The sequence below is a fragment of the Volvox carteri genome (assembly GCF_000143455.1).
Source record: "Volvox carteri f. nagariensis unplaced genomic scaffold VOLCAscaffold_31, whole genome shotgun sequence".
Lineage (NCBI taxonomy): Eukaryota > Viridiplantae > Chlorophyta > Chlorophyceae > Chlamydomonadales > Volvocaceae > Volvox > Volvox carteri.
This window is the reverse complement of record NW_003307574.1, coordinates 430,913-448,425: the sequence shown is the minus strand read 5'-3', so window position 1 is coordinate 448,425 and position 17,513 is coordinate 430,913. Positions and strand designations below refer to the sequence as shown.

Genomic DNA, 17,513 nt, shown 5'->3' with positions numbered 1-17,513 from the left:
CACTGGGAGACCAGCCTTCACAAGACCAGCAAGACTTCACGCGCGCACGACATCAGGGCCCACCTCAAGGCCCACTTCCTGACTAACGAGACACGGCAGGACATCATCATCGCATGCAACAACGTCATCCTCGCGGCCGTGTACATGCGGGAGTACTGCCTGGAGCGCAAGGTAGGTGTTTCAAGGGAAGGGTAGATAGGGACCGCCAGCAACAGGCTTGATACACACCACATTCACTTAGATGCGCCACAACCAAGCTCCTGCAAAAGTGACACAATCGACTGTCCTGGCGCCACCCAGTTACCCCCCGGTCTTCACAGCGTTTTCGGCTCCGCAATCTCCGTCCAGGATATACGTTGATTGGTCCTGCCTTTGGCTCCCTTTCGTAGGTAATGGTGAGGATCTGCTTTGGCCAGCTGGGTAGTCGCCCCGCCGAGCACACCTTCCAGTCCCTTCGGTGCGCGGACAAGACATCCTGCGTGTTCGGGATGTTGAGAGCAGAGGAGCTCCTGCGCAACGTCCCCGTACAGCAGTCAACAGAGGCCGCGTCAGAGCTGGTTGTGCCCGACGCGAAACGTGGAGCTTCACGTGGGAAGGCCAGGGCATTCGTCCCAGAAGTAGGCCTGGCCACCCGTTCATAGCAACCATGTGCCCCATTACCTGAGTAACTTCTTTGCCAGTACCGTCTTCGCGACGTGACGTGCCTGAGTACTGACGACTTACATTGTTGGCTATGCGGGACGGGGCGACAACACAGTCCCCTGCGTGAGTGTCATACTATGCATTCGGGGTTCGTGCGTATATGTCCTTGCTTGCATTTGCCCTAATACGGTATCCCCCAACAGAGCACAGAGTACCCCACCCTAACCACTATCTTCCCTTTCAACAGGCCATGGGGGAGCCCGCAGTCGCGGCCATCCGTGCTTACTACCCCGACGACAACAGTGTCACTGCCGCAATCAACGCGGGACTCGAGGAGGTGCGTCAGACATGTTGTGATGTGACTTGAATCGTAGAATATGGATGCACCTATAGGAGCACCTGCCACAACGGCGATACTGAGTCCAGGCTTTTGTAAAGCGAACCTTTACCCCTGCGTGTTTGTCCATGCACTTTGGCACAAACGTTTTCAGCAACACCCCCGTCCCCACCCTCCCTTCAGGTCCAAGCGCTCCTGACAATGGACATCGGTGAGATGGCGGGGACCGTCCGCCCGGATAGCGTATGGAGCATCGCCACCAAACCCGTCACCGGAGTCAAGCTGGGACAGGACCACATGCACCTGCTGGGGACCGTTTCCGTCACCGGTGAAGGCGGCCAGCCAGCCAGGCGGGGGGGCCCTGCATGTTCCGATGACCTGCCTGAGGAGATCGAGTACAGCGGAGATGGCGAGGATGACGAGAGTGATGACGAAGTGGGGCCCAGAGGTGGGCATCAAGAAGGGGCCTTGCATTGTCTAATGCAACAGCGGTTGCGATCAGTGTTCCATTTGTTGGCTAGCTGTTCATAGTTCCTGTATGAGACGACACCACGGGCACAATATGCCCTCTTGCAACACCCGCAGCAGCCAGCGACACCATGAACACACGGGATGAGGCCGCGGGTCGCGCTGGCGGTGAGAGCGGCGAGGTGGCTGGCGAGGGTCCCGTGGTCGGCGAAGGAACCGTGGGCGGTGAGGAACCCGCGGGCGGCGAGGAACCCGCGGGCGGTGAAGAACCCGCGGGCGGCGAGGAACATGCGGGTGTTGAGGAACCTGTGGGCGGTGAGGAACCTGCAGGCGGCGAGGAGGCGCGCGATGACGACCAGTCTGACTCCGACGGAGGAGAGCGTGGACGCCTGCTGAAGCGGCCGCGTGATGTCAGCATACTGCTGGCCTTGCGCGTGTTCACACGGCGGTTCAATGCTTGCATCGCCCGTCAACCCCGTGACCGTATCCGTGGCAGGTTTTGGGGTGTCGACATGCGTGAGGCTGTCATGTTGCTGAACGAGGGTGACGAGGATCACCTTTCAGACGGCGACTATGTGGCCGTGCTGGAGGAGGTGGAGGGCCGCGCAGTAGTGCGTGTGGCCCTGGTGGAGGGGCTGCTCTGCCCCCAGGGGCGTGGCAGGGGTGCAGCCCGTTCTCGCCTGTCTACCACCAGGCGGCTTGACATCGGTAACCCAGATGGCAGGTTGCTGCTCCGCCTTCTACACCCTTCGCAAACCGGTGAGGCAGTCATCTGTGCGGGTGGAATGCAAGCGCCTTGGGGCTAATGACTCGGAACCTGTATGTAGGCGCAAGCGGACAATACTTCCTACCACACGCGGTCGACCGGGACCCGAACGAGCTGTGGGAGACCAAGTCCATCGTCCAAATCGTGTGCATGACCCCTGGCCCGGACGCCATCCTAGGCGGCAACTACAACCTGGACCAACAGGACACGCAGGTGTGTGTAGTCGATGACAGACAGTTGTATCGGTGGCACAAGTCGGCTTACAGGATACTTTCGTGTACCCTGCAGGCGCTGCGTGCGTACTGCACCGCCAACCAGTGCACCCTCGACGATGGAGAGGGGGATGAACCGAGGAGGCGGCGTGGAAAGGGCAGGGCGGCGCCTAAGCCCGAGGGGCTCCGCCAGCGGAAGCTACAACGGGACATGGACCCAGACACTTTGGCGGACTTGAACAGTGTGCTGGAAAGGCCCATGCCGGTACCGGTCGGACACAGCACCCGCGGTCGGCCGAGGTACAAGAAAGTGCCCCACAACGCATGACCTGTTGGCCTTCCGGTCGAGAGGCTACTGCCTCGTTCGATGCAACGTCGCCGTTTGTACGTGAGAGTGGCGGGGCGCTGACGGCATGCATGGCAGGCTACATGGGTTGGGGCAACAACGCCCCCCCTCGCAGCATGATCTAGGCGTGTGTGCATTCGGAGATTGTGACGTGTGTGCCGTTGTTCAATGCGGCCCTTTAGTGTCGTACGATGCTTGTAGAATGAACCGCCTGCCTACCTGTACACTTTTGTCGCCGTTTGTGCCGTAACGTGAATAAGGAGGGGCGTCGGGGACTGTGCGCTGACGGCATGCGCGACTAGCTTCGCGGGTTGGGGCAACAACGCGGGCCCCCCCCCCCCCCCGCAGCATGATTGTTGTGCATTCGTAGGGTGTGTGTGTGCGCGCCGTTGTTCGGAACGGTACGGGGCCAGATAAGTCGATGCGGCCCTTTAGTGTCGTACGATGCTTGTAGAATGAACCGCCTGCCTACCTGTACGCTTTTGTCGCCGTTTGTGCCGTAACGTGAATAAGGAGGGGCATCGGGGACTGTGCGCTGACGGCATGCGCAACTAGCTTCGCGGGTTGGGTCAACAACGCGCCCCCCCCCCCCCGCAGCATGATTGTTGTTCATTCGTAGGGTGTGTGTGTGCGCGCCGTTGTTCGGAACGGTACGGGGCCAGATAAGTCGATGCGGCCCTTTAGTGTCGTACGATGCTTGTAGAATGAACCGCCTGCCAACCTGCCTGTGTTAAAATGGATACCCTGCTTGCAAAATGCTCGACTTTGCCCAGTCTATGAGATAATAATATGCGCTAAACGACTTGGAGGCAACCTTCAGCTGGTCAGCTTGACGTGGGAGGGTTTGGGATAGAAACCTCAAAGGGATTGAGATTGACCACGAGGGGATTGAGATTGCCCTATGAGGGGATTGAGATTGCCTCACGGGGGGATTGAGATAGACCAACAGGGGATTGAGATTGACACAACAGGGGATTGAGATTGACACAACAGGGGATTGAGATTGACACAACAGGGGATTGAGATTGACACAACAGGGGATTGAGATTGACACAACAGGGGATTGAGATTGAGACCCCTTGGATTGAGTTTACACTTTCGGATTGAGACCAAGGGGTGGTTAGGATTGAGGCCAGTTGCCTACCCTCCTGCGTAACACCTTTCGTATACGGCGTATGATCCTATTTCTGCAAGCCGGGCGGCTTCGGGAACTCGATTTCTGTTTTCGGTAGTTTCGGTGCGACCCGAAACTCCCGAAGCGTTTGCTGGTGTCTGATCTGAACATGGCGAGCGTTCCTTTTTATTATGGTATGCAGATTTAATTTTTTAGGTGACTTGATCATAGACCAGGTTTTCGAAAAACGCTGACAAGCGCAATGGAAGGATGAAAAGGCACTGTACGGACGTCATTTCGGCCTGGTGGGCGAGAATTTTTCGAATCCTCGCGCGGGAGCAAGGAGAAACGGGTTTCCACAAGATAAAAATGAGCTGACGCATGGTTTCGGCCGAGCGAAACAGCATGAAGCTCTGTGCTCCTTCGTGCTCCTAGGCGCTCCTAGGCGCTTTTGGCAAACCTAGCAAACCTGAAGTCATTTCGGGACATTAAACGGCATCCTCAGGGCCAATATTGCGCCAACAGGCTTTGGAGGAAGCAGGGCGTACAATCCTGCATTATGTTCTAACTTTCCTCAAGGGGTGCTTGTTCGCCTATAACAATCTGTGCGAATGACGATAGACCTCGATAGATGCCCGCATCGCAGTGCTTCGAACGTAACTCTAGTAAAGCTGTGTACCAGGCCCGGCAACATACAAGCCTCATGCACCTCCTTGGGTTGTTATAGGCAGATCACAGATGATTGCAGGCGACTGCAAACAACTGAGGACAATTGCCTCCCTAAGTTCGCGCCCGCCACAGCCCACTGCAGCCCCACACGGGCAAATCCCGCAGCCCCATCCCATCCGTCGGCTCGAGGGAAACCCAGCGCACCACTACCGACGCCGTAGTGTACAGCTGCACTAGCCCTGGCTACAGTCTCCCATCTAACAAATTACGTTTGGCAGCTGTAGCATCGTAAGGCTGGGACAATTAATGCACCCAGGCTTTCCACCCAGGCTTTCCAAGCAATTAAAGACTAGTGCGTCCGTCCTCAGCCGGACGCCAAATTGCCTTTTACAGTATAGCCACGGATTGGTCTGACTCTGGATTGGTCTGACTGATTGGTCTGACTATTCAACTGGTGGCGTCCCGTTGCTTGACTGTCCCAGATCCAAAACGGCAAAGGACAGGCCATCCTTACTCCGAAAGGCGCAAGCAGCTCGCTTTCGTTTAATAATGCCGACATACCATGCATGATGGGAGATGTTGGCAGTTGCGCACGCACAACCTCCCTGTGTCATGCCTCAGGTGTTGTCCGCACCAGTCAATATCTGGACGGTTAATTCGGCCATGCCCAAGTTCGGCATGCAACTGCTGCGCAAATAAACTGCAGTAGTACAGGCTCGTGGGCTGATGGTGATGGGAATAGAATTCAACTACCTGATTGAGCGCAACCAAGGAAAGACAAACGTCGTAACTGGCGCCGCCAGTCACAGTCAGAAGGGTTGCGTGTAGCTGATAGGTGTATTTGAAGCTACCCCGCTGCCAAGCGAGCCTCTGCCGGCGGGTTGCCTAGCTTAAGATCGCCATGCATAGACAACGGTACATTGCTGACTCTCCAAACCTGAGAGCTAATGCAGGTCTCTTCCTCGCAGGATCATCTGAAGGTTGGGATCCTGTCGGGTCACATCACCCCTCCTTGCGAATTGTGTCAGACAAGTTGTTATGTTTACAGGAGTGGCCAACAATGGACAATTAGCTATCACCTGTTTCGATTTATTTTGATTTCTTTTATTTGGATGCTTTTGGGGGCACAGACCTCACCTAATAACAACATGCAAGTTCCTGTCAGTGATATGTTGTGTGATGTGTGGGACAGGGGGGTATATCTTCACCTGTGGCCGCTACCTAGCGAAACCCTGCCTTCCCCGCAGGGCACCCGGGGCACCCTCATCGGGGCACCCTCGGGGCACCCTCATCTAGTTACCCTAGTCAACTTCTCAGTGGATCGCCTAGGTTCTGCACCCACCACCGACATCCAACGGAATCTGCCGCGGATCGACGGCGGCTCATTCCATTCCTGGTCAGCTCGTAAGTCAATTCTATCCCAGGTCACCACCGTCCATCGACTAGGGCCGCTTTACCTTCCACCATCGGAAGGATTTTCGACCTTGACAGGTAACGATCCGGGGATCTCTCGGGGCAATGGTGCGTGTCAGTATTTGTCACTACTTGCGTATCAGTAGTTGCTGGTGGGCCCAGTAGTTGCTGGTGGGCCCTCTGGTGGCTATCCCAGGACTTTCACCAATTTGGAGAGCCTGTTGGAAAATCTCCCAGTGGTTGTGGGTTTCTGAGCCTTCCCTTTGGATTCACTTTCTGCTGTCGAGGTGACACTTGCGTTGCCTGGTCCGGGTGGGCGTCTTGTCTGCCCTGATCGTCTCAGGTGCACTGCATGGCAAGCTAGCCAGCTGGCTCTATTCTTGCAAGTCTGAAGCCCACTGTAACAACCACAAACATAGAAAAGCAGCCAGCCAAACGGCATTCAGGTATTCCCGTTCGTACTTTCAGATTAGGACACCGCAGAATACATGATGATTGAGCTTTATTATCCTGTAGGGGTTGTCGTGCAGCTTTGTGCTTCTTATTAACATACGCCCGAAGGATTATCACATCTGGTTTTGGAACGATGGCAAGGCAGAGCATTTTAGTTGCCTCGCTCGCCCCTTCCTTCCTTCAGCGGGTGTTGGCTGCTGGGTTCGGCTGCTGTACACGCCAGCCTGTCCTGCCTTCCTCTTATTATCCCCCATTGTTTCCTTTCCTCTACGCATCATCAGGCAACTGGACGGAGGGAATGGAGGATCCCGCTTGCATGTCTAGTTATTTATCTAGTCCTACGCATAATTTGTTTATTATGTCTCTAGTTTCTTCTACTGTTCGTCCTGTTTTTCTGCTTGCTAAGTCCAGTGGTCCATGAGCCTCCCGGGTCAAAGCCCCAGAAGCTCGTAACAGACAAAGCCACTGCTGCAGCCACCCAAGTCGTGATCGCCACCCAGCGTGGCATTTGGACCTCCAAATCCCGGGGCCTGCATCTCCCGTCATCGCCGCCTCAACTCCTCTCCTCATATCCACTTACAGATCCCAGCAAGTCCAGGCCCTTCCATGCCCCGTCCGGTTAGTAGTGTCTCAGTGGAATCACGGCAACGCCACTGCCACTGCCAAAGATGGCGGTTATGAAAGAAGATGGAGACCGTACACTGCTGGCATCACCAACTGCTGCAACAAACCACACGAGTACGCAGTACAGAACCTCAACACCATCACCGCTGCAGGATGCATAAGAGTGCACCCCGCTTCTTAGTGCTTCAAATTACGTACCTTGTACCATCATGAACCTCGGCATGTGTAACACCAGGCAAGGAATACTCAGGGAGATGCCAAGGGAGCTGAACTCTTCTTACATTCCTCCCCTCTGGAGCGAACATCCTCATGCACCCCCCGGGCATATTCCGTAGGATTCTGGTTGTTTGAGATCCCGTAGGATTGTGAGTTTATGTATTGTTATGTGTGTGTGTTACATGGTTGGGGGGTGCGTGACCCCATACCTGTAAAACTACTCAAAAGAGCCGAAGGCCCAAGGGCAATACTACAACGCCTGAAAGGCATGTAAGAAACACCGCACTATCAGCCCAGAATAGCGCCCAAAGGGGATAACTGAGTTGTGATGAGCCCACATATGCTCCAACATCCTCTCCAGACCTGCTGGCTCCCATTTCATGGCCCCTGGCCTCATGGCCCCTAACCTCGTGCCCACCACAGCCCACCACCTCTGCTCCATAGCTGACACCACAGTGAGAGCCATAACATCCCAAACTCACAATCAAGTGTGAGCTGGCCCATGGAGCGTGTACACATGGACCTGTGTGGGCCGATGTCAGTTGAGTCATATGGGGGTGCAAGCTATGTTGCCATGTTCCTAGATGAATGCTTAGGATGGTCAGCAGTTGTGCTGTTGAAGAAAAAATGTGATGCAAGTGTGACAATTTAAGTTACCCGTGGAGCAGCAGTGCAGGTACAAGGTTAAGGAAGTTTGCATGGACTGTGGGAGTACTTAAACTCGGTCATGGGAGAATACCTCGGGAAACAGGGTATAGTTCACCAAACATCCACACCCTACACACCGCAGCAGAATGATAGGCCAGAACGGCTAAATCGGATGCTAATGGACAGAGTTTGATGTATGCTAGTCGAAAGTGGGCTTCCTACAAAGCCTGGACATTTGCAATTCAGGCTGCCTGTTGCATGTGTGATTACGCTCAGGCCTTCATAGGAAGCCCACTTTTGACTAGCATGCATCGAACTTTCTCCATTAGCATCCTGTTTAGCCGCTCTGCCCTGCCATTCTGCTGCAGCATGTATGGTGTGGAGGTTTGGTGTACTATACCCCATTTCCTCAGGTATTCTGCCAAGATAGGTCCCTCCCACGGTCTCTGTAAACTTCCTTAACCTTATGCCCACAGTGGTGTGGTGTTGAGGGTAACTTCAATTGTCGCACTTGCATCACTCTCTTCCTTCGACAACAACACTGTTGACAGTCCCGAGTATTCATCTAGGAACACGGCAACATAGCTCGTGCCCCATAGGACTCTATCGATGTCGGCCCACGCTCCATGGACCGACTCACATTTGATTGTGAGTCCATCAAAGGCCTCTTTGCGTGTTTACCCATGACACAACCTTCACACACACACGAACCAGCCCCCCAGAACTTCACTGCTGTCACACCAAGGCCTTGGACCATATCCTCGTCAGCCAAGTGTGCCGTGTTACCATAGCTCAGGTGGGCAAAGGGTGAGTGCCATAGCTGAGCAAGGCCTGCAACACAGTGGACTGCTGCAATCGGGAAGCGGTGTGACGTGACTTCCTTTCCTTCACCACTACAGCATGCAGAGTTGACAGGGTAAGATGACCGGGTTGGCCAGCCTTCCTCCTTGTTCAGAATGTAAAGGCTGCACCCACTCCCGTCAAGGGTGGCACCCGTTATTGTTAGCTGCTTCAACGATATTAACCGGAACTTAAAACCCGGCACATAGGACACGGTTTTAATAATAATCAGCAAAGACCCCTTAGGCCGGTGGTAATTACGGCTTGTGGAGTCAGAATTAGACCCAGAGGCATAAGGAATCTCCAACACTACATCCCCATACCCCACCATGTAGTGGATCTCCCCACCACCACACTTCAAAGCAATCGGCTCACACAGTTTGTAGTCATAGAGAGTCTGCACGTCTGGCGTGGCATGGTAGGCAGCCCCAGTGTCGAGGTACCAGGTCTCCTCCTCCTTGCCTTGTTCTGCCGTTGTCTGGTTGGCAAGAACTGGTGCAGGCTCTTGCTCTGCTAGAGCCGTCGTTCGTGCCCAAAATTTTCTGCAGCAGACAAATCTTGCTGGTTGCATGGCTCCAGCATGGACAGCTGTCACTCAACCTTGGCGGCTCCTGTGCCACCATCACCGTTGCGACCCACCCTGCGGCATTCTTCAGCAAAGTGGCCCAACTTCCTGCAGACGCTGCAGTACTTCTTGGGCTTGGGGCATTCAGACGCTCAGTGACCGCGCTCTTTGCAGTTGTAGCACCTTCCACCAAAGTTAGCGTTGTCGTTGCCACCCCTGTGGCTGTTGTTGCCGCCCCTGTGGCTGTTGTTGCTGCCCTTGTACTTAACTCCGTTGCTGTTGCCCTTGCCGATGTAGAGCACTAGAGGTGTAACCTCAGCCGATGTCGATGCCTCGATCTCCGCCTCTCAGGTTGGCCTCGAGCTCGGCCAGGTTTTCCGGCATTGTATCCTTGATGGAGTAGTACGGTGCGATATACCGCTTGCATTCTGGCCGTAGACCCTTGCGCCTTACACGGCGTTAGCGTCAGTTACGGCTTGACCGCTTTCCTTGAGCTCGCAGTTTACATACATCATACAGCACCTTAATGTATTTCCTAAAGGGCATATCAGGTTTTTGTTTGAAGTCTTGGAAAGCTCCCCACAGTTTCTGCACATGTACATCCGCGTAGCCCTTGTATCGCGTCTCGGGGGCCTTGAGCCGTTCCATTACATCTGTATGTCCGTGGTAAAGATCCATCCGTCATCGGTCAGCAGCTCAGCCAGATTTGCCCTGGCACCTAAATGAGTTGCGGCTCGGCTCGGCGGCTCGGCGGTACATTCTCGGCTGTACGCGGCTTAACCGGCGCCGCTCCAAACTTGGCCTTGCTTACTGCTGCTGGTGTCCGAATAAACCATGTTAGCCTGTTCTGCACACAAAGCCTATCTGAGTATGCGATCCTAACCACATTTAGAGCATCCCGAGCAAGAACAACATCTCCCAACGTGCCCTTCTGTCATGCACATCCAGCCTGACGGGAAGTACTCTTTCAGCTTTGTTGAAATCAGTTGGATTTGTATCCACGGAAACATCAATACAGAAATCTCGTTTGATAACACAACTTCCGTGCTTGGTCCTGTCCTAAACCTTGCACACTCGGGCTTGGCGTGCTTGCATGCCTGCATAGCCGTAAAAATGATAATTTGATACACAACATGGAAGTAGTTTCGTGCGAGGCGTTCAGTGCTCGAGGTCCATGTGCGAGTGCGTCCAGGGCGACCACTTTACCGAACCAGAATAACCGAGGTTTCTGCAAGCCCTTTCTCGTATATATTTAAATATAATGTGAGGAGAGCTTATAACACCGCATATTAACGGCAAGCTATGTAACAAAACCCAAGGAGGACTTTAAAGGCAGCAGCAACAAGAACTTCCACCGACCAAGGACAGGCTCTTCTGTTGTTAGGCCTGGATTTCCAAAGTCCAGATGTACATAGCACTTACAAGCTGCAGTCCTCATCATAATTCACCAGCTATTCGGTTGTGCTTTAACGTATTTCCGCTCCAGAACCAACGCTAGTAATGGCTGACTTGTACCAGCGAGCAATTCCTACCCAATGTCCTTACATTTGAAGTATGTATCTCGTGCGGACGATGTCTTGTGGCTGCAGGCCGTCGGCCCTTACCAACCCTAGGAACTTCCGGCATCGATTTGCACCTTGTCAAGCGCAATCAAATGATGAGCAGGGTGAGGTTTCTCATTACGTGGTCTCTTTTATATCCCTTTGATTAGCTCACGCGATTTTATCCGACAGAAGGAGCAAGCCCAGCACCGGCGTCAGCGTCCAGCGACGACGACCGCCGCTACACCCTTGGCCACTATTACGGATCAACAAAGCCGCTTTCTGGACTAAAGCAGCTCGACCATGCAAAGAGGCGCAGGGACCGCGTCGTTGCCGAAATTGTCGAGGTGATAAGCTTGCACAGCTCAAGAAACAACTCCCGCAATTGAGATAGCTTCATTCCCGGCTGCTGTTCTCACCGATAAAAGCGCCAGACGTGGCCTCTACTCATGAAGCTCGACCCTCACGAATCCTAGCATGCATCTACTTCGTCACCTGGCCGGCCTCGCGAGAATCAGTCATCTACGGCTCCCAGGTGGTTCCCAATCTCATTCCGCAGTGAGGTCGTCAGTCTCCTCTCCCACCCAACACGACCAACTTCACTGCAGGCTATGCCCCCACCTCTACCTATCTGCCGACCTACCTGCCGGCCTACCCATCGACCATCCCCGTGCGCCTATCAACCTCCCTACCCCCCCTAAAACCCCATCCCCCATTTCACCCACCAACTCGCTCACCAAGCCACCCACCCTTTTCACCCGCCACCAACTCACGCTTCCGGTCGGCCGCTTCGCCCAACCGGCGACTACCCCCTCACTTTCCCCTCACTCCTACTCTCAACCGCATCCCACCTCCTCCATCCTCTTCCTGCTCAGGCTGGTCGGCGCCAGGGCATCTCCGAGCAACTGCTTCGTGACAATCTCGACCGACTGGAGCAGCTGCTGCCGGAGCTGACTCCAGACGTCAGCAAAATGAGGGCAGGAGACTGGGTGAGTAGTGCAGGAGAAGGGGGGAGTTCAGAGATTGGGGGAGGGAGATCAGGGGTAGTACATTCAAAGTTCAAGTTATAGCTGCGGGCCGCGGGATGTACGGCAGTTTAGTTGAGAGAGATGTGAATGCAAGGACGGGGGACTGGAGGAGTGGGGGGGGGATGACAGGAAGGGAGGAGTGGACGGAGTGACGGAGTTGGGGAGGAAAAAAAACACCATTTGGAGATATCCACCCTTGTCTGTCGTCCGCCTACTCCCCGGCATGGCGCGCACGCCGGTCTGCAGGCGAAGCTGGCCAAGGACGTCAACCAGGTGCGGGAGAAGACCCCCCGGATGGTTGAGGAGACTGATGCGGCGTGTGTGTGTGTATATATGTGTGTAGGAGTTGGGGAGGGCGGGAAAACGAAGCCGTGCCAGAAAGCCGTCCTCGGGGAGGGGAGGGGAGGGGAGGGGAAGGGAGGGGAAAGGAAACCGGGTGTGAGCTCCGAGCCGGGGCACTGCCAAGTCGGCACTGCACTGCACTGCATCAAGGAAGCTAAGGAAAAACACGTCAGCTACCATGTGCCGGCGCATCCGCGTGTGTCTGTGTGTGTGTGCTTGTTGTGTCCCACTTTTGCGATGAAATTGCAAACACCCCGAGCCGCCGCACCCCGGACAAAAGCTCTGCAGCAGTCGCCGCTGCTGCTGCTGCTGCTGCTGCTGCCGGGTCTTTGATAATACTTCCCCGTCCTCCGCCACCACCTCTGTCTCCCAGGTGGCGACCATGTTGGTCGTCATCAAGAGCCTCTACCCGGGTGAGCTGCTGGCGGCCGGAAAGGGGGAGGGGGAGGAGGGGGGCCTGGTGGGGGGGCAGCTGCGAAAAGGGCATTTGACGGGGTTGACCCGGGGGAGGGGACACACACCTGCCGTGTCTGGCGTGGTGTTTCTTTGTCCGTTTGCTATAATGCATATATACGCGTCTGTTATATGCGTGTATATACATCATATATGTATATATACCCTTGGCAAAAGTGCATATGACTATTGTGTGTGTGTGTGTGTGTGCGTGCCCCTATGGATTTGTCTCTCTCCTGTGTGTATCCGTAGTGGCGTCCGTTTGTCCCGTACGACACGGCACCGTGATGAGCACCGTGCATGTGTATGTATGTATGTATGTATATGTGTGTGTATGTATGTATGTATATGTGTGTGTGTATTTCGGAGGCGAGGGATGCTCCTGAGACCTTCCCATGGTGCTTCAACCCCATTGAAGCACACATGGTTTAAGGAGGATCCTTTCGGACACGCATCCCACCCAGTCGCACCACCGCCCACTTGGCCACACCCACAGTGGGTGGGTGGTGTACGGCAGTCTGTACGGCCCGTGTTCGCATATGGGGTTGCAATCATCATAGGACATCGTACGGCGCCGTTGTCCGCCGTTGATTTGATTGCCAACTACTCTATGTCGTAGGAGCCAACGTTGGCCGCATTATAGCCAAGGCGCCCAAGATTCTATTGAAAACTCCGGAGGCGGTCTCAGCGGATGCGGTGGTGGTAAGTGTCCTGCATGGGAATTGAACCGGGATCCTTAACTTGGCGCACGTTCGTTGAGGCCGGTGCATCACATAGCTTGATGTTTGGAACTAACACCTCGCCACCACAGCCACAACCACTACACAGCACGACCCTGCCCCCCATCACACCCCCCAACCCTTCGAAAACCCTAACCCCCACCATCGCCCATCGCTACCAACCCCTCAAGGTACGGCGGGTGTTATCCACCGCTCCGAACCCGGACGCCATCATCGAAGAGGTGCCGTACCTCATGGATCCAGCCGCACTGGCGCAGAGCCTGGCTAATGTCAGCCGATGGTGGGTCGATCTGGCCTCGAGTGGCCGGGGTTGGGGTGGCGGGGTTCAGGGCACGGCAGGTGAAGCGACAACCTACCAACGTACGCTACCCGCACTATACGGCAGCCGTACCGGCGTGCGCTATCCGTACGCTACCCGAACGCGACCGTACCGACGTACGGTGGCCGGGGGACTCGGGGAGGTGACTGGGATAGGTGGTGTTCGGGTATTTATGGAGAGTACGTAGGTCACGGTCAGGAGGGGGTATTCGGGAAGTCGGAAAAAGGGATCCCTCCGTTACTCACCGTACTCCGTACCGTACGGCGCCGAACCGTACGGACCCGTACTGCCGCCGCATGCGTCATCTCAGGTACAACACGCAGGATCCGGTGTCCATGATTGCCCGGAACCCCAAGCTACTGCTCAACGTTGAGGAAGCGGACTTGGAGGCGGATCCCTTGTACGGTGAGGTACGTACGTTGTACATTCATCGCCGCGGTACCGCCGCTTCCGTCACCTGCGGTACGTGCTTATCGCCGTATTGACATCCATCGATATCACTGTTCAACTAGCAGCCGAATAAATTAACGTGTCGTTGCATGAACAGGCATACCATGAAGGCAACCGCAGACACACCAACACACGCAGACACGCGCACAGAGACAACCTAAGATACAGGTTTCGCATGTACGGCACGAAACCCGCAGCCCACTAGTCACATCTCCCACCTCCCCTGCGCCGTGTGCCACACCCCAGCAAGTGATCGCCCACCAGCCCTGCCTCAGGCTGCTTGCCCCTTAACACGAAAACATCCCCCCCGGAGCCCATTCCCCTCCAAGGGCCTCCCCTCCCTTACCACCCCCTTTCCTTTCCCTTCCCTTCCGCGATGTGACGTGATGCAATTCCAGACAATACCACCCACCCGCATTATACACGTTTTCTTCTTGCACCCGCATTATACCCGCCTACTCCCCCCCTCTCCCCCCCCTCGTCCCCTCCGCAGCTCACCACGGCGGGCTGAAAGAGATGCTGGGAAGTGAATGCGAGTGATAACCTCCTCCTCCTCCTCCTCCTCCTCTTCCATTCTCCCACACACACCCAACCACCACCGTCCAACACACACACACACACACACCGCGGAAAGGGGGATGGGGGAGTCCGTGTCCACGTTTTGGGACGTGGCCGGCTCCAAGTCGGCTTCAACCCAGCGGTGGCTCAGCTTCCCACAGCCCCACAGCCACTCAGCCCCTCGCACTCCCGCCCCCCAGCCATCTGGATATGTGTGCCGCCGGAGCGCTCGGGGTTTGTTCGAGGGGTCTTGTCGTCTCCTGTCCTTCGAGTATACAAACCTCCCTCCGCACATCTGCCGTGTCGTTGTATTTTTGTGTCCTTGGCTTTGGCGGGCTTGTGCCCTGGCGGTGGGTGAGTGTGCGTGAGTCAGTGCGTGTTGGTCGCGGAGGGAAGGTGGTGGCGGTAGTGTTGCCTGCCACTCCCTTCTCCTTTTTTCCTGCCTTTTACCCTCCAATATGTTTTGCAGCTGTTGTTTGACGCCACGTGGTTTTTTTATGGTACATTGTGACCTGACGGTCATTGCGGTCGTCATGTATGTATGTATGCGTACGTATGCACGTTGTATATATGTATGTATGTATGTGCGTTGTAGGCCTCAGCCTAAACCTCAGCACCATCGACACCTGGGACTTCGGGCAGCAGCAGCATCAGGCACAGCGGGAGGCTCAGGGGGGCAGCGGTGTACAGGGGGCTGGACAGCCACATCCGCCACCTCAGCAGCCGCCCGCGTGAGGTTGTGATACCGCGGGGGACCCCGGGACGTGGAGAAGGGTGCAGGAGGGTGCGTGCGGTAGGGTAGGGGGGAAAGGGGCAGGAGGAGGAGGAGGAAGATGAGGAGGGGAGGAAGGTGAGGGGGTAAGGGAAGCGCTTCGTAAAGAGCTCCTGTTAATTGTGTGTGTGTGGGAGGGGGACCGTCAGGGATTTTGTTGGGGGGGAAAGGTAAGATTGCCTATTACGATAATGTAGCATGTAAGTGCTTGTGAGTGTTTGTAAAAATCGAGGAGCCGGTGTGGTTCAAAGCTGTAAGCGTTGAAGCAGCGTCTCCATCAGCATGCGTGGCGCATAGGTGCCTGTGTGCACGCTGGATGCCCTTGCAGGAGCCGCTGTCTATTTTAAAGTGCGCCGCCCCTTGAAAATTAGAGCGATGGGGGCACACCCACACATATACACATATACACACACACGCACGCACGCATATACACACATGCATACACACAGACAGATACACACACATATACACACCCAGAGCAGAGGGTTAACGTAGCGTGGTGCTCTCGTGTGCACCTCTGTAGCCGCGCCATTTGCACCGGGCGCCAAAAATCTGCGGCTGTGGACTGTGGGCTGGGGCGGGGAAGGTTCTAGAAGTGTAAGAAATCTGCCTTCTCGCTATTCCCCCTCGTAGTTGCTATAGTTAGTGGCATATGGAGGTGGCGTCCTGCATGTGCGGCTGTCCCTGCACGGTCTCACACACATTGCCGGGTGAAAAAGAGAATGCCCCGTGTGCGAGTGCGACTTTTTTGTTGTCTGTTGTTTCATGTCCGAAGAAATCCGAGCCGTGGTGCCTGTCGAGGCACTTGTTGTTGTGTATGCGTTTGAATGTTTGTTTGTCTCTCTATGTATTCTGGTTGTGGATTATTTATGTGCGGCGGCGGGTAACGCAGCAGCGGGTTCGCAACGCACCATGGGGGCGGGCTTTCTCTCTCGGGGTGTGCCAGTCTTGTAAAAATAACTTTTAGTTTGACGTCCTTGAGCTCCGCTTCAGTGCCTGTATGTATGTATGTATGTGTGTCGTTTTCTTTAGGAAACAGAGCGCATATGTGCCTGGATGTGCGTTTGTTTGGATATCTGTATCCTGTGTGTTGTTGTTTACTGGAGAACCGCTCCGGGTTCTCTTCCTCAAAGGGCTCCAGAATGGTTTGCGCGCATGTGCGTGCGCGGTGGAGAGGGAGTTGCGCGTCTATGCACGTATGTACGCATGCATCCCCGGCAATACGGTTGCGTGCAAGGTGCTTTCTCTTTTCGGTTGGTTGTCCATAACCCCTAAATAACTAACTAACTGGTCAAGATCTTGCCATTTCAAACGCCCCGCCTGTAGCGTGTGCCGCCTGTGTCGGTCTGTATTTCCGTCTGTCCCGTCCTGTGGTTCCCCTCCCTCCTCCCCGCACTATGCGCTGGGTTACAATTTGCCGTAAGTCTTGTGCCACGCCAAGCCGCCCCACGCCCGTGCTCGCGCCCGTGCTCACGCCGCCACCCGTATCTGTGGTAGGCGACGCTATCTACGTGGAAGACCAGCTACCGGAGCTTGGTAAACGGGCCGGGGCGGCGGCGACGGCGGCGCTTGGTAGCAGCGGCAATGTGTCGCCACCGCCGGCGCCGCCGCAGGCAGCTGCGGCGGCAGCAGCGGCGGCAGGTCGCTCCACGCACCCGGGATTCGTGGCGAGTGAAGGGAACCAGCAATCTGGATCCTGCACATAGTCCTTTGGGTGCTGAGGACACCATCACAACTGGTTAAGGTCCTGGAGGGGGGCCCTTAACGGATGTGGGTTAAGGTTGTGGCGGGATTCTGGTGATATTTGAACTGACGTGGCCGAAATTTGAAAAATGCGAGCTGTGGGGAATACATACATACAGGCAGACTCTTGGAGCTGCAGTGGTGGTTGCAGAGGGCAGTTCGTCTGATTCCTTCTCTATGTACGATCGTCAGAGTTCATCGTCCGTACGTGGTACGGCATTCGGGAGGCCAAGCTTTGTTACTTGTGAATGAGC

At 55.4% G+C, this 17,513-nt stretch overlaps 1 protein-coding gene across 1 annotated transcript; it reads left to right on the top strand.

Moving 5' to 3' along the window:
- Positions 1 to 892: 892 nt before the first annotated feature.
- VOLCADRAFT_93359 (uncharacterized protein) lies at positions 893 to 17,222 on the top strand (the record flags this gene model as incomplete). Its single annotated transcript, XM_002952661.1, has 20 exons — positions 893 to 979; positions 1,163 to 1,427; positions 1,565 to 2,206; positions 2,275 to 2,426; positions 2,502 to 2,690; positions 5,802 to 5,958; positions 7,003 to 7,038; positions 8,631 to 8,715; positions 10,903 to 10,979; positions 11,463 to 11,524; positions 11,730 to 11,843; positions 12,129 to 12,155; positions 12,598 to 12,637; positions 13,174 to 13,176; positions 13,297 to 13,379; positions 13,588 to 13,697; positions 14,047 to 14,141; positions 14,680 to 14,712; positions 15,340 to 15,475; positions 16,958 to 17,222. 20 exons carry the CDS (start codon positions 893 to 895, stop codon positions 17,220 to 17,222), a joined length of 2,658 nt encoding a protein of 885 aa, XP_002952707.1.
- Positions 17,223 to 17,513: the final 291 nt, after the last annotated feature.